Source organism: Cygnus olor, chromosome 16, assembly GCF_009769625.2.
Source record: "Cygnus olor isolate bCygOlo1 chromosome 16, bCygOlo1.pri.v2, whole genome shotgun sequence".
NCBI classification, from domain to species: Eukaryota; Metazoa; Chordata; class Aves; order Anseriformes; family Anatidae; genus Cygnus; species Cygnus olor.
Genome location: NC_049184.1, coordinates 3837516 through 3854398, shown reverse-complemented (window position 1 = coordinate 3854398; position 16883 = coordinate 3837516). Strand labels below are relative to the sequence as shown.

At 40.2% G+C, this 16883-nt stretch overlaps 1 protein-coding gene across 13 annotated transcripts in view; it reads left to right on the top strand.

Annotated features, from left to right (window-relative positions):
* PTPRT (protein tyrosine phosphatase receptor type T) overlaps window positions 1–16883 on the top strand; it is a 565545-nt gene that overhangs the window by 533514 nt on the left and 15148 nt on the right. For all 13 annotated transcript variants that reach the window (XR_005824772.1, XM_040575465.1, XM_040575469.1 and 10 more), the window contains 7 exons: window positions 276–363; window positions 7986–8062; window positions 9003–9039; window positions 10381–10478; window positions 12265–12381; window positions 13674–13828; window positions 16616–16751. Coding sequence is in view for 12 of the 13 variants with exons in the window: in XM_040575465.1 (XP_040431399.1) it covers window positions 276–363; window positions 7986–8062; window positions 9003–9039; window positions 10381–10478; window positions 12265–12381; window positions 13674–13828; window positions 16616–16751 (708 nt within the window). In the remaining variant the exon portion in view is untranslated. The remainder of the gene's footprint in view (window positions 1–275; window positions 364–7985; window positions 8063–9002; window positions 9040–10380; window positions 10479–12264; window positions 12382–13673; window positions 13829–16615; window positions 16752–16883) is intronic.

The following is a 16883-nucleotide window of genomic DNA, read 5'->3' as shown; positions in this document are numbered from 1 at the left end:
TCTGTGCAGCCAGAAACAAATTCTCCTGATCCTTTTAGATCTGAACTCGCAGGAGGAAAATGATTCTCAGCTAGCAAAAGCCAAGAGATGCAAATGGACTGCACCAAGCTCTGCTTTTTGCGATAGTAGATGTGCCCTTTCCTCGAGAACAGCTGTTTGCTTAGTGGACTACTGAATTATGCAGTGCCTTTATTTTTGCCCTCGTCTGTCATCTTAATCCACCTGAAGGCATTGGCCAGATTTTTATAAACACTCCACTATTGTTTATTTTGCAGGCACTACCCGAGGGGCAGACGGCATCCTGGGACACAGCCAAGGAAGACGAAAACCGCAATAAGAATAGATACGGAAACATAATCTCCTGTAGGTGTTAATGCACATTGCACTGAGCTTTCTGTATGGTTTTATAAGCATCTTGTGGGAACAGGGTGTGCTTGAGAACCTCACTAAAAACTGGTTTACATTGCTGAGCATTCAGTAGTTCAATTGGATTGTTACGTGCTATGTTTATTTCTAGGATTATTTTTTTTTTTGGTTTATGGTTTTTTATTGCTCTATGTAAAATCAACGCATGGTTTTACCCTTTTTAATACTTGTAAAATCTACCTTACTTTGTATTTGATGTCTGTAATTTAAGGACTAAATCCGTTTGTCAGATTTTCACAGTGGATGACGATGCCCATTTTCTATGCATTTTTATTACTTAACCCAGATCTTTCAGCGCCACAAGCGGGAGTGAAAAAGGAGATGTGGATATATCAGGTTTTTAGATATGAAAGATATAGATAGATGTCAGGTTTTCTCCTTCCTTGCGGTCAGTAACCAGTGGAGCAGTTGTTACTTATCTATACCTGGTTTGATGACTAGGACAAACTTAGCTTCTGGTTCAGAATCACAGTAAGGCAGTTGAAAATGCACTGGAAGCTTCTTAGTTTTACTTCTTTCAGTAACCAATTAGTGGTGGTGTTATAGGGATATTAACACTTGCAGGACTACAGGGCACGGAAGACTCCATAAAACCACTGAGGTCAGTTTTAGTCTCCAAGTCAGGACTAGCTCCACCTCTGTCATTTTTATCAGATCTTTGTGACGCCTTTTCCTAAAGATCTCCAAAGTTAAGCTTTCCAAAAACTCTCCAGGAAGCTTACCCCAGTATTTCATTATTTGCTATAATGACTGGGACATAGGAAGAGAGGTGTGATAAATCATCCTATTTAAGGGTTGCTGAGCAGCATCAAATTGGAGAAACCAGGCCTGAGACCATCAGAACAAGAAATAGGGATATAAATGGTTATGCCATAGATTTATGTGACTGGATAATTCTACGGAACACTACAAAAGCAAAATTAAGTCACATGGAGTGACATATTTAATAGTATATTTTTTCTCAGGTTAAATGTGTACTTCCTGTAGGACAAACAGACTTTACTAAAGAAGTGGAAAACAAACAAACAAAAAACTTGTCACAAAGAAATCTCTCTCACATACCTTAACTTTCCTCTCGTTCTTTTAAGACTTGAAAGAAGTGATTCATGTAACAGTTTTGGGGTAATGGCATAGAACAGATCAGAAATCCTATGGCAAAGGTGAAGTCTGGAAATGAAGGTCAGAAGTTTGTGAGCCCTGATCTGATCCCACTTCTGCTTGCTGCCTTTCTGCCTTGGTTGTGAGCAGGCCACCAGTTCCCATAATTTTTTGTTTCTCCGTGTGGAAAATGGAAGTGGTGCTACTAGAATATTACAGATAACATGGAAATCATCCCCCTTATCTTCAGCTGCCAAAAAGCACAGCCTTGCTGTAAGCTTCCCGTGTTGCTAGTGGCAGAGAGATACCTCCAGACAGAGGTTCCATTTGCATGTCTAGACAATTAGCTTAGATCAAATTGTTCTGAGAGATGAATCATCCAGCTGTAACAACTACACATTTGTTTGAAGGTGGAAGTGCCATAGTATGATATAAGGAAAGAAGCATGAAAGACTGTGTGTCTCTGCAGGATTTTGAGGAAGCGGTTGACATAATGTCAAAGTGGAGGTGAAAAGAGGCAAGACTGTGCAAGAGCCACCATTTAATTTGTGTTGAAGGTGGTCACAAAGAAAACACTGAACTCCAAGTGAAACGTGAGAAGAAATTAAGGAAGCAAAATCAAGGAAGATAAATGGGTTGTTATCCAAAGGGAGGGTGTTCACAAAGATTAATTGTTGTCTAACAAAGAATGATGTTAGCCTTTTGCTATAAATATAAATACAGTAGGAATATAGATAAGAGGAGATGCTCTTGAATAGGGAAATGCAAAATGTAATCAAAGCTAAGAAAGAAGTATCTGCATAGTTCAAAACATCAGAAAAGCTCAGGTTTGAGGGCTTGTTATTGGGGAAAAAATCAGAACGAGGTTGAGAGGATGGAAAGGCATAGTAGGGAAGGCAAAGGTCGTGAAAGAGAGCAGGGGTGCAGAAGGGTTGAAGGTAAATAACAAGGCTGGGATGGTTTTCTTCACTTCAAATAAATATGAAAGAAAGACTACGAGAAGGAGACTAACTTATAAAAGATGGCACAGAGAATTTAGTAACGTGCCATAAAGAGTGATGAAGTAAAATGGATTGAGATATCTGCTCTGTTTGAAGGTGCTGGGGAGAAGGAAGAGAGGATGCCCAAGGAAGGGGCATAATGTTCATCAGATGTTTTGTAAAACCAGTGTGAAATTATCACTGCTGTCTTTGGCTAAGCCTTGAGCCAAACCATACTGGTGGGTAACGTTGGGCAACTTCCCCGAGTAAAGGCAGTGACAGGATCCAGAATAGAGAATTGACAGCAGAGCTGAAAATAGCAGGAGAGCAGTTCCCTCCGTGCGGATCATGAAAATGAATTGTGCTTGGTGGGTACGGACTGTGCAAACACCTGAGCAGAGGAGAGGAGGCGGAAAACAATTATACCCTTAGCTGCTTTGTTGTGCTAGAGCTGCAATTGCTGGTAAAACCCAGAGTACGTACTGATTGCTCTTACTGGTGCATTTGGTAAAATGTTGCAGATGTCAATTAACATTATTTGTTTAACCACAGTCACCATGTCATTAGTCCTGAAACAACATAGTGCGTGCTTTCTGGGGACTGAATTGAATAGTCAGGTTTTGAATCTAACTTTTGTAACTGCTTCAGAGATTTCTGTTAAAATGTGGGTTTATAAGGTCTTGCAACAAGTAGCATTGCTCAGTGATTCACAGCAGATTAGATCTTGTCTTTACGGCCTCCTGGGTAGTAGTACACTTACAGGACCATTTTACTCAGCTCACCACTTTCCCAGTGGTATTTCCCTGTATTAACGCTGTGCCTCTGTGAAAATCTAGATCAGCCCCAACAACTGCTCTCCTTAGATTTGCAAACCAAAACTGCAGGTGTATCAGTTCACTGGGAGGAGATGCAGGAGAGCCCTAAGCTCTTCATTCTTTAAACCCTGACTTTTCAGGGCTCCCTTCAGTCTGGAACTTTTGGCATGATCTTAGAGAAAAGGGAAAGCCAGGGAATGGATTTGGTGTCTGTATGACCACAGAGATCCGTTGCTGATGGTGAAAAGATGGTTTCTTTTTGCTGTAATTTCATGGATTCACCATGCTTTAGGGAGTGCTCTACTTGAAGTTTATGATATGTCAACAGGGTCCATGGTCTATGCACTGGTGCTTTAGTTGTAAAAACTGGTGAGTTTGTCTTTGCAGACCAGCTTAGGGAGCAAGGGCAGGTAGTAGATGCATATATGTACTGAATCTAATTATTTAAATTTGCTTTAGGGCAATTTTAATTGATATTGAGGCTTTCAAAGTGCATCAGCAGGTGATGGTTAGGGGAGAGGTGTTGTACTCGCGAGTTGAGCTGGACCTATTACATAGAAAAGAAAACATCCAAAAGCTATATGGGATCTTTACTTCTATTTCTCCTCATCCCCAAATTTAGTGTAAAAACACTCAGGTGAGAGCTGAGAAAATAGAGACGTAGGGTTGTGTTTTACTTTAACTTACAGGAGAGCACCATCTTTCCCTTTTGTTTTATCCCTTTTCTGAGCATATTATTACAGAAGGAGCTTAGCACTCACAGGGATGCTTGTACCAGTGCTTCTTTAGACAGTTCTCTCATCTGCAGTGGAGCTCCACCATCTTCCCACTTAGGCAATGACTAACGTTTTGTGATGGTCCATTAAAAACTATGGAGTTGGTAACAAAAGACAGTAGAGAAACTGGCTTCATTTTCTTTGTGCTCTGACTGCCATATGCTTTGGGCTGGAAGACTGCAAATTAATCAGGATTTTGTGGTGGAACTGACAGACACTAGAGAAGGATAACAGAGCTCCCAGCTGAAACGTAGGTAGAATGGACTTCTTCTCCATGAACAAGGATAATGCATAAAAAACAATAACAACAAATGTCAGTTTTGGAATTAGAATGCAAATCTCTTATCTTCCAAGCATTTTTATCTCATGGTTTCTTCTGTCGTGCCTAAGTTCTTGCTTGTCTGTGCAGTGTCCGTGGTATGTGATCCTGGGAGTGTGGTAGGTTTCACACCTTGCTGTTATCCTGTTGCCAAGGCACAATGTGGGATCGCTGGGGATGGGATTGGAGGACTGTGTTGATTCATTGCAAAAGATGTCTGCATTTGTCCATCAACTATGTGGGGAACCATGACAGACAATTTAGACTAGCTGCATAATATTTAGATGGCGAAAGTTGCATGAGATTAATCCAGTGCTGGTGTCAAAATGGTATGTGGAAAAATTGCAATGATATTTCAAATGATCACTAATGGGAATTTTGACAGAAGTTTCGAATGATAACATCTTTGTACTAAAATGGGAGCACAATGTTTTTCAGTGAAATTCTTGTCATTTTTGAAATCTGTTTTAAGACCAATTTTCAGTCAAAGTACTCTTCATACAAATTCAGAGTTCTGCTAACTTGCATACCAACTATACCCAACAGAGAGAAACAAAATCAAATATACATCTGTAAATCTACTCCCATTTTTTGTAGCCTTGAATATTACAGACATACAATTTGTCTTGTTACTCTCCTTTTTTAAAGTTTCTCATGATGCATTTGTACCACATGGTGATTTTATGACGTCTGATGAATGTGCAGAAGAGTTGAGCAACACTTTACATTTCAGTATGCTTAAATATGTTGTCTGTATGGCTAGTGTTGTCTAGTGGAAAAGATGTGGAATCAGGAATACATTCTAGCCATTGGGAGTAGATATAATGAACATAATTGCCATTCTTTAAAAAGCCCTTTAAAGTCTGTAAATGAAAAGACTGAGTACAAGACAATTATTACCGCTGTTAATAGTATAGTAAGTTGCACTGTTTTTTTGTCGCTCTTGATTTAAAAAGAAAAAAAAAGTTTTGGAAAGAAAGTGATTTACAAGGTAAGTTAGTTCATGAACGTTTATTCAGAACGGTCTCCTAAACTTACGAACTTATGATTAAAGACACCATTTACACATCATTAATATTTTGTGTATATGTACACATATACAGTTTTTCTGCTGCACCGTTCACACTCTTCAGAGAAATAAATCTCCCACATGTATTGTCTCATTTTTATAAAACATGAGATGACGTACTGTAGATTCTATCCACCTGAAGCAAAGCTCAGCTAAAAACATTTTTCTTTTGAATCCAAAATATAAGATGACCTAAACCTGAATATCTTTTTTTTTTTTTTAATCATTCATTTCCAATGGTCATTTCTTCATCCTTTCCTGTTCTTTATAGATAGATAGGACAACTGTCTTTGGCTCAAGTGAACAAAAGAAACACTTGTTAATAGCTACAGAGCACCTTTTATTTATGCATAACTGTCTTAAATTCATAGACCTATTCTATATCCTTTTCAGGTCTTTCACAGTGAGGTCCCTTGGGGATGTATTCATCCTGTCTGTTTTAAGTTTCTAATTTAGGAGTGCCTCAAAGAGCTGAAATGTGATTTGTGATTTTGGCTCTATTAACTGAAGAGAAGTTCGTTCTTCCTTAAGGGGCTGTTCAGAGCACTTCAGCCACACACTGTACGTAGACAGTGTCTTGGTCCCACTTAAACAATTAACTTGAGATTCTTTTCACCTGTCATTAGGGTCATTCTGGCTCTCATGACTTTTCAAGTTATATTATTGCAATAAGCTCAGACTTTCATAACATTATTATACTGTGGCATCACAGGAAGGATTAGCAAATGTTCTCCTCACAACCATTAGCTCTAGGGACTTTTTTCTTTGCTTTTGTTCTGTGTGATTCTTAACTAGCTTAGTTTCCTGCCTTGAATTGCAAGTGTGAAATTGTCTACAGGAGATTTTGTGTATTTCATCAGATGTCCAGCTTAATCAGCTCGTTGTCTGTCTGTGTGAATTGCTCTAAGTATAAATTCCTTTGTTGTCTGTCTAAACACATGATTTAGTGCAACTCCTAGTGTGCTTGCCTTGAGCATGGGTAATTGTCTGGAGCTGGGAGCAACATCAGCACTTAGAGAAAGATACCTCCTGCATTTGCAAAGTTTGTATTTATTAATACAGATATAGCAGAGCTTTTGAAGGATTCACCAGCAAAACCATTTTGGAATGCAAATATGGCATTTGATAAATACAACAATGTGGCTGTATTTTTTTGGGTGTGAAAATTTCACCCAAACAATGAGCAGAGTATGAGAATCATTGCTTTACATGAGCAAATGAATATTTAATATACATCCAAATCCCATTTTTCAGAACTGTATGTACATCTGTCTTCACAATTATTATCTGATTCCACGTTTAATTAAGTCACAACTAAAACCTTTTTGACTGAGTTACTGCAGAATCACACCTCAGATTTTTATGTTTTATTGTGATGATCCTTTTTAATTGAATCTAAATCATGCCTACGTCCATATTTTGCAAAGTGCTTCTAAATATTAATGCTTTACTGCGTAGGAGCTACTGTCTACATAGCTAGTAGGGAGGAAACAAACTTAATGGAATCTGTATTCTGCTTCATTATAAAACCCTTCAGAAATGAGCCCAGCAGGCCTGGCTGTGACCTCCGTAACTCAGCTGCCTTTCCCAAGCAATTGGTTCTTAGATAACACTTTTGCAATGAATTGGATACCGGGGCTGGGATTGCCTGACCAAATCAGATCAATGGCCCAGCTCGCTGAGTACCTCCTTTGACAGAGCTCAGCACCAGCTGTTCCAGAGGAAGATCGAAATATTCCCTTGGTGGACAATTATGACATAATCTGCCCACTGGGGTGCTTCCTTTCTGTGCCTGAACTGCAGAACATACTGGGAGAGTATCAAAAGACTGATACCTGTTATTTTATTGCCTTATTTAAAGTAACTTTGAATGTCCTTAAAAATATGAACTTTTTTTTTGTCTTGAACACAGCTTCACACTTTGCCTTGCTGTCATTTTGCTGCAGTGGTTTCTGTGGGTTGTATGAAAGAGCATTGCTCTGATTTCCTTTGGTATTTTCTTTCAGTTCCTTGGGTTGCCCCACTTGTTAGTTGTAGGATTTCATTTGTCATTTTATCCTCCTTTAATCTTTTATACCTTTGTCACAACCTCATTTTTATCCTAGTTTTGACTGTTAGTTGTTGCCTCAGTTTATGTGAACCTGACGAATCCAAGGAGGCTGTTACTTCCCAGGGTGATGATGGCTCTGGTAAGGGAGATACTCTTCCTGCAAAGACCCCAAACCAAGCAACATCTGTGGTCTGTGTATAGCTCTGTAATAATTTATAGAGATGGCAGTGAATTTAATGAACGTTGAGTTTGAACGAACACTAACTTAAAGATCTAAACATTACATCTTAAGTACAAACAAAAGGGCACGTAGGAGCAGGAATAGCTCTGATACTTTCATTTTTTACTATTGTAAGTGTTCAATTACCCACTTGAAGGAATCGGCAGGTAAAATAAAGCACTGACAAACTCCTCTTTATTGTTACTGTCACTTTTTTCTTTCCTTCTTTCAGATGATCATTCAAGGGTGAGATTGCAACTGCTGGATGGGGACCCTCACTCTGACTACATCAACGCCAATTACATCGACGTAAGGCTCATGGACATTCCTGAAGTGACAAACACTCCTGCTGACAAGTCTGCTTACCAATTTGGTGCATCTCATGTAGGGACAGACTGCCGGTCTGATATGAATGACAGCTGAAAGTTATACAGACATCATGTTGTGACAGGGAGAAGGTTCTTGGCCTCCAGTTTATTCTTTCTGACCAGTCTAGACAGATGGAGATTTCCTGTGTCTGACAGATCCACAAACATAAGTGGAATGTGGGCTAAATGCACGATGTATGTGAAAATCAATATCAGCCCCTCACAATAACATTAACAGATATCTGATATTTATTGACTGTGTACAAAGTCGTAGGACAGAAGGCATAAGTGGATTGACTTTTTTTTTTTGAGTATTGTAAAATAACATTTAAAAAGCAAACTCTTGCACACACACAGAATGGTCAAATGAACATGTATTTCTTTCATGCATCTCCTAATGCTTAGGAACATGGTGCTGTTCAGAAGAGTTTCTTTAATAGAAGAAATTGAAAAATGCACTTCATAAAGTTACATACCACTGGCATTCAGTGTTATCATACAGGGGCAAACCCACCCCTTTCTTATTTTTCAAACACAAAGATGCAGTTTTTTCTGTGTTAGTTTTCAAAGCTGACCATGGGTTTGTTATGGCACTTTTACTTCTTTGAACAAATAATGAAAACTGCACCGTTCCTGTTTTCTCTTTGTTATGATGAGATCTTCTGATTTTGTGGGGTTTTTATTACTCAACCTGAGTGAGATACCATCACTTAAAATCTCACCGGGCAGCCTAGTTCTTTATTTTCATGTGTTCAACAACCATTGTTAGTACATCGTTAAGTGTATGGCAGTCGTTGGTATCTGTAAGGTATAAAATGCATGCTCTTGTGCTTTGTTTAACTGTGATCTCAGACCATCACCATATTTTTCTTTTTTTCCAGGGGTACCACCGGCCTCGTCATTACATTGCAACTCAAGGCAAGTTCATTCTTGTATGTCTATATATTTGTAAAACCTCTGCTGTTTTAAATTGCTGTAGGAGTTATCTCTAGGGTGACATCTTCTGTTCTGGGAACATCTGAAGTTCCGAGATGTTTAAGACACTCAAACACAAAATCTCAGCTGCAGGTGTAAGACTTAGAGGTGGCAGTGCGATCTATAATGTGCCCTTTGTGCATGAAGTATGTGTTTCAAACTAAAAGGGACTTAACGGAGCTTGGGTTTACCTTCTGGAGTGAAATTGCTTGGGGAAGGCAGTATGAATATGCCTGGGACTGATGAATTTTTGTTGGTGGGAACTATTAGAAAATGCATTAGAACACCATCTTCTGTAAATTAGTTGAAATTTCCTCTGCCTTTAGGGGTTTAAAAAAAAAAAAAAAAAGAAGAAGAAGCTAACCAACACAATTCAATGTTGAGAGCTATCAATGTTGTTTGATGAGCCTCCCTACTCCTGTTCCATATACTAGGATGCTGTTTTCCTGCATCGCTGGGCAAACTGTTTTGCTGTGACCACTTCCTCTACCATTATTTGTTCTCATTTTGCTGCATTCCTTCCTTCCCTACAAATGTGTTGTTACTATAAATAACCCCGTTCTTAAGTTCCACTTCGTGACTTTCTCGCTGGTTTGTCCCTGTTGAAGGAGTAAAGGAACATATCAGAATGAAATTGGTGTATGGGTTTATAAGGGTATGGGGAATGCAGCAATGCAAAGAACATGGAGGATGGAATTTGGACAGGATTGGGTGAAGTTTGGGTGAAGGATTTCACCTGCAGCATAGAGGTTAAGAAGGAAACAAAGTCAGAGAGAGCCTCTAGTCTAATAAATCTGTTGCTGTTTGGCTGTTGGAGCCTGAAATTTTTTCCTCTGGGAGGACTTCAAAAAATGGTGGATTTATGCATGTTTTCTCCTTCATAATTAGTAAATATTAAAATGTGAAATAGAGGAATTTGTGTTGCATCACATGAAAAAATTTCAATACAGCCTTAATTCCACAGTGACTGCATGGTGCATCCAACTCCCATTGCTTATATGTGGTTTCCTGCAGGAGCTATCTCCACTGTTTACAATACAGCCATCACCTCCATTTCCAGCATGCTAGAACTTTAAATACCTGCTGCGAGGAAGGACGAGGTGTCTGATGCCTCAAAGAGCTCTAGGCTGTTTAGTGTCTATAACCCTGAATTGTGGAGAGATGTCCTGAAAGGGAGAGGAGGATCATGTTGGAACAGGGCAGTGGCTAGGAAATAGCTGAAATGGGTTGTTGGCATTAAACACACTCTCTGAAGATGTCCTTTTGTCTTTTCTGTTGCCCCAGGGCCAATGCAAGAGACAGTGAAGGATTTCTGGAGAATGATTTGGCAAGAAAACTCTGCAAGTGTTGTCATGGTCACCAACTTGGTGGAAGTGGGCAGGGTAAGGGTACCATTTTCCCAGCAAATACAACCAAACCAGCGCTGAGTATAGCGCCATGTTGCTGCTGCAGGCACACTCAGCAAGTGAAATGCTTTTTGCTTACTGTAGTGAGGGAATGAATTAATCCACTCAGGGTTTTTTTCCTTTAAAATGCTAGATTTTGTAATACTTAGCTGCATCCATTCCAAACTAATAAGGATCTTGTTTCTGGTGTAAGTCTTGACTTTAGCAGAGTTACACAAATTTATGCTAGCTGAGGAGCTGTCTCCTTTTCAGTACAGAGGGAAAAATGAGCTTTTAAAATAATTATTCTTTATCTGTATAATTTGAATACTTCCCTACCCACAAAAAATCCAGAGGGGAGAGGACATGTGACTGGTGTTTGAGCTGATCAAAAGAGCTCTTTAAATGACGCTTCAAAGCCAAGAGTTTCTAATCATTTCAGAATATCACTATTCCATGGTGGTGTGAGACCATGCACAGCTGCATCCTGGGGCCACCCAGCACCCTGGGCCTCCTCACCATCCACAGCTTCACTCTGTTGGACGCAGGTGGACCAGGAGTCCCTGTGTAAGCACAGAGCGATTGCCAAAGACCAGGGTGGGAGCAAATGTGAATAACTCAAAGGGCACGGGCTCACTGTGGCCAGCTCTAGGGGATAAGAAAAAGGCACACCTGGGGTGTGCTTTCCTTAGTGTATTCTCCCCACTCCTGGTAGTGAAGTCTCTTTGGTTTAGACAGATTCTCAGACAGAAACCATCACTTTAAAATGTTGTCCTTCTGTTTCTCACCTTCGATTCCTGTTGTACTAAAAAAAAAAAAAAAAAAAATTTAAGCAATTGATTATTCACAACTGTTAGTAATTCAGCTGCTTTTTATTTGATTTCCTTTAGATCTCATGGTTGAATGCCACCTGGTTCTGTTCATTTATTGTTATTTATTCTATTTTACTTTCTACTGACACTTCAATTTGAAATAAACTCTTTTGTGTAAAAAAACAAAAAACCTAAATTAATAATGTTTTATATTTATAAATCCTCTTCCGTTTATGACTAGAACTGGAATATGAAAGCTGCTCTGCAGTAACTAGTCAGCTTTTAGGTGCTGCTTCACCCTTTCATGCTACAGCATTTAATAGCTTGATAGCTTTTGTTATCCTATATGTCCCCTCTAAAGCTTCACAGCCGCAGTTTTTATTTTTTATTTGGTTTTGCACATGGCTTCTGAAAGTAGCTAAGCTTGGGATGTGTTCACATGATCAGGAGATTTCTTTCAGGAGCCTAAGATCAGGCACATCGTAAATGTCAAATTTGTGTCCTTATCTCATAAGGGATGCTTTAAACTCAAATAAATTTAATGCATCAGCAAGTATTGCACAGTCCCTATGAACTGAAATTCTTTAGCTGTACAGAGACCATTTGAAATCACAGTAACAATAGCAAGAACACTTCTTTTCTTAAAGGTGGTGATGGTAGTGACTGCCAGGTGTTCTGTAAACCTGACGTATGGTCTGGGCTTCTGTGGAAATTTAAGAAAGGCTATCCTAAAAAAAAAAAAAAAAAAAAAAGAAAGTTAAATGAATACTTTAATTTGTATTCACTACAGAGGAAACTTCTGTATTTGGTAAGGGAGTTTTGATCTCATTTATTTACTCAGTTTTGGCATGGTCTGTACATCACGAGAAAGTCCACTTTGTGTCATCTTCAGCTTGAAAGTGGAGTAAAATGTGTCAGCTCTGTCTTAACTTGAATGACTTTCTCTCAACATTTTCTTTCCTTCCTGCCAGGTGAAGTGTGTTCGGTACTGGCCAGATGACACAGAGGTCTATGGCGATATTAAAGTCACACTAATTGAGACAGAACCACTGGCAGAGTATGTCATACGCACATTTACTGTACAAAAGGTAAGGAAATCTTCAGTCAGCTAAAATTTTGTTATAACACACAATTTTTGATCTGACGTGAACTCTGGGAAGCATATCCAGAGATACGGAGATAGGAACATTTACAGTATGGCTAGGTTTCACCTCAGAAACCTAAATTTTTGACAGGTATTACAATTTTGGACAAATGATTTTACTCAAATATTGTGATGTAGCCACAAAAGTAGAATCCACATTGCATGAAGTTTAAATGCATCCAAAAGCCAGCAGGTAGTTGACTGTATGCCAGGAATAATAACTATCCCATTTCACAGTGGAAAATTATAGATGAAGAAAAGATACCAGTTAAATTGATGCCAGAGATGATCCCTTTTCAATAGAAATAAAATATGATACAGGCTGGACTACAAAAATTGTCCCTAAATCAGCAGGATTCGGAAGATTTGTTATATATAATTAGAAATCAGATGTCTAAATATCAGAGTATTCCAGGTCTGTCCAAATCACTCTCCAAACACTCACTAAGTGGTTTTAAAGCTTTTCAAAAATTCCTACTAAGACAACTTAAGTTTAACCACAATGGGAATATTGTTCCAGTTTACTAACATACCAGGTCCACCTTCCACTGAATCACTAAAAAACCTGGTAAGAAATGCTAATGACAAAATCTGACAGGTTAGTGGACTCTCACATACGTTTTCTGTGCAATAAAATGTCACAGCTAACTGACACTTCTGTGTTACCCTTGGCAGGACGTATACAAGTGGTGTCAGTTTTCCTGCACCATTAACTTGGTTTTACCAGGAAGGCCAAGTGATGGGGTTGAGTATCAGTTTCTGCCCTATTTGGTAGGAGGTAGCAGAAAATCTCCTGTTGCCTAGGGTGTGTGTATTATTTAGGTGTTCATTCCCCAGTCTGTTGCTTCGATGCCTCAAGAAAGATTTGAGAGTGATGGTTTGGAGATATCACCAAAGCAGACTGGATAAGTGCAGGCCTGGTATGTTGGGATTGACATCACTCTGTAAGGGTCCTAATCAGCTGGTTTTGAACCCTAAGACCACAGGTTTGACACAGGTGCTGACATTCACCTTCATAGTCCTCGGTTGTGTGTTACCCGGTTCATTTGTAGTTGGAATGCATCTCGATCCTTCACCTTGAAATCTCTTGGAGTGAAAAGTGGTATAGGACATGTTCCTGCGTGTAATTAGAGCTAGCTGCTTGTTCAGGCCTCTGCACGAGGGAAGGGAGCACTGATGAGAATATGTTGATTGCAGTCTGATGGAAGAAAAATAGAGGCTGTGTTGTCTCCTCAGAAAGGCTACCACGAGATCCGAGAGATTCGGCAGTTCCACTTCACCAGCTGGCCGGACCATGGGGTTCCTTGCTATGCCACGGGCCTCTTAGGCTTTGTTCGGCAAGTGAAGTTTCTCAACCCCCCAGAAGCAGGACCTATTGTTGTGCACTGCAGGTATGCAAACTCTCTGTCTGAGCCTTTCATCCATCAGCTTTTTCAGCTTTTTTCCTTCTTCTCATCTGATAATAACCATGTTTTGTTTGTTTAAGAGTGTAATTTGTGGGCCTCCCAGGGAAACAAAGTAGAATCCAGTTTTCTTTTCTAAAGTGGCAGCTCTGGAGCTTAGCTGGCGTGAACTGGAGATGATATAAGTAGGTCAGAGAGGGCTATTCGGATGTAGAAGACTCTCTGGTGGCCCATACTCTCTTAGATGCTCATAGTAGAGCTGGGAAAATGGTAAATATCTGGGACAGCCAGTCTAGTCATTATCTACAAGAAACCTCACGTGGCAGTAGGGATGATGCCTACAAAAAAAAAAAAGAGGTCTGCAGACAGGGAATTTTAAAGCAACTTTGCTTTTCTGTACCCACATGCACTGCAGTTCAGCTTTGTACTAGGGTACACTAGGTTTTATCTCAAATGTTTTTTTTTGTCTTCCTTGGTTTGGATACCTGCCATATGCATCTTAGCTTTCTCAAAGCCCAGGATCTGGAATGGGGATTTCAGACTGAAAACCAGTCCAAGTCCAGTGTCTTCCAGCTAAATAAGAGGCGAATGCCTGAGGAAAACTGACTGCTTGGTTTACAGCCATGAAAATTCAGATTATTGATTTGCATGCTGGCTACCTCCCCGGCTGCTGCTGCTACTGGTGTGTGCTCTTTCAGCACCATCTTCTTCCAACTGAGCTTAAGACCCTACTGTGCAAGGCAGTACATGCATATGTAGGAGAGTGTCCTGACATGCAGAACTAACAGTCAGAGATGCAATCAGACATGCTAATGGTGGAGGGAGAGCAGAGACTCCCAGGGCTGCCATCAGAGCCAGGAAGAGAAACCAGCTCTCCTGACTTCTTCCAACTCTCCTAATACTTATCACCAGCAACTTGCAGCAAAGGAAAAATTGGGGGGAGGTGTTATGCTAGATTAGATCAGTAGTTTATATAATTTATGTGGATGATGCATTGTGAATCGGAAGACAGTAACAGACCTCAGAAAGAATTTTCTGTGTTATTGAGTGTTGGACATAGGTAGGTGTCCTTTCTTTGGCTTTCCAGATAAAATGATTGCTCCTGTAACACACCATAGTTAAGCAAACTCTCGTTATTATATGACTTCAAATTCAGAGTGCCTGGCTGCAGAAAACAAGTTTGGATTTGGAGCAGCTACTTGTGCAGTGCTTTGGTCAGAGCTCAGTGCACCTGTTCTGGAAAGGAGCCATGGACGGAGCACGAGGGTACAGAGCAGAGCTGGCTGCCCCCAGATCTCACCCTGAGCACCCCACAGGCACCTACCTTTTAGTGCCACGCTCTGAGATCAGGAGGAGAGAGCGAGAATATGCCCCACAATCGTTTTAAAAAGGAAAATCAGCTAAATCTTTCAACAGTTTGGAGTGGTTTTTGTTTTTCTTTTTGTTTATTGGTGGTTGTTCTTTTTTTTTTTCTTTTCTTTTTTTAATGAGCAAGTGATGAATCAGATTTATAATAAAATATGGCTAAACCAGAGGAGCTGGCAGAAGGGAATTCTTTCAGAGATCTCAGGGCTTGAATTTGCTGCCTTGATGCTGTGACATGGGTCTGGCCTTGGAAGGAGTCTGAACCTGATTCATCGTCACCAAGAAAGCAAGGAGAAATTTTTCATCCTTCACATTTTAATGAATAAATGCCATTTCCTCTCCGTTATTTATCTGCTTTTGAATTTTAATGACTTGTGTTAAGTGGTAATTACCAAATTCTCCCTACCGATGCCTGGCTGGATATTATCACTATTCGATATTTATGAAGTGCCAGGGTCCTCTAAATATAGAAATGTTATAACTATTTGTTAAAATTCTGAAAAGCTGAGAGATAAAGAGAGAGGAAATGCCACTTATTCATTAAAATTCTGCAAATGAAAAATATCTTCTCTCTATTCAGCAGTTGATTAATCTGGTCCATTAATTTATGGTCATTCATATCTCCTTGCTTTTGGCTCTGCTGGAGTTTTCATGCAACTGAAGTTTCCCTGGTACAAGCTGAGTTTTCCTTCTTTCTTCAGCATAATGTGAAGAGACGTTCTCCTCTTTCTATCCTTCGCACCTAAACAGCTTTGGATGATTTTTCAGGAGGGAAGGAGGACACAATGACAACACACTTTGCAGGAGATGGTCCGATTCTCACATGCAGCTGGGAGTTCTAAACTGAAGGGTTTGAGTAGCCTCAGGCTCCCCTCTCTGTAATTTTAAAATCCACAACTCGAAATCAGCCTGCCTGGGACCCAACCTCCTCCTGATTAAAAAGGGAAAAGAAGTGTTTGAGGCAAAGGACCGTTTCATCATGCCCACTTGAATAAATGGGCATGCCTTTTCCAAGTCCCATGGAAAGAAAACCCTTGGAAAAGCACCCCCCCAGCTCCCCTGCCCTCCCAGGCTGTATCTTTTTGCAACCTGAAGGCTGCTCTCCCACAGTTTGATGAGAGGTGCGCACGTGAACTGACCCATAAAACCAAAATAAACATTTTTCTGAATAATGTTTCTGTTGATTTGCCGGAAAACAAAGCTTTCTTTCCCCCTTCCTGGGTCTGTTTCCCTTTCAAGAAACATTCTTTTACCTCATTCCCTTAAATCCTAAGCCAATTTAACTGGACACGAGAGGGGAGCAGCTTCCAGAAGACAGCTGTGTTTGTAATAGTTATTTTCTCCTCCATAAAGCCCTGCCTCTCCACAGTCCCCTGATCATGCAGGCCCTCACTGTCTTCTCTTTTTTAGTGCCGGGGCCGGGAGAACAGGGTGCTTTATTGCCATCGACATCATGCTTGACATGGCAGAGAACGAAGGCGTGGTAGATATATTTAACTGTGTGCGAGAGCTGCGCTCCCAAAGGGTCAATTTGGTGCAGACGGAGGTAGGTGCCAGCAGGTCTCCTCTTACCATGTGCTGCTTTCCCGTCGGCTCCTCTGCTCGACAGGAGCCCAGCATTTCATTAAGTCAACACTTGCCTCCTCTGTGATGAGATTATACACAACTTTCTTTGCTA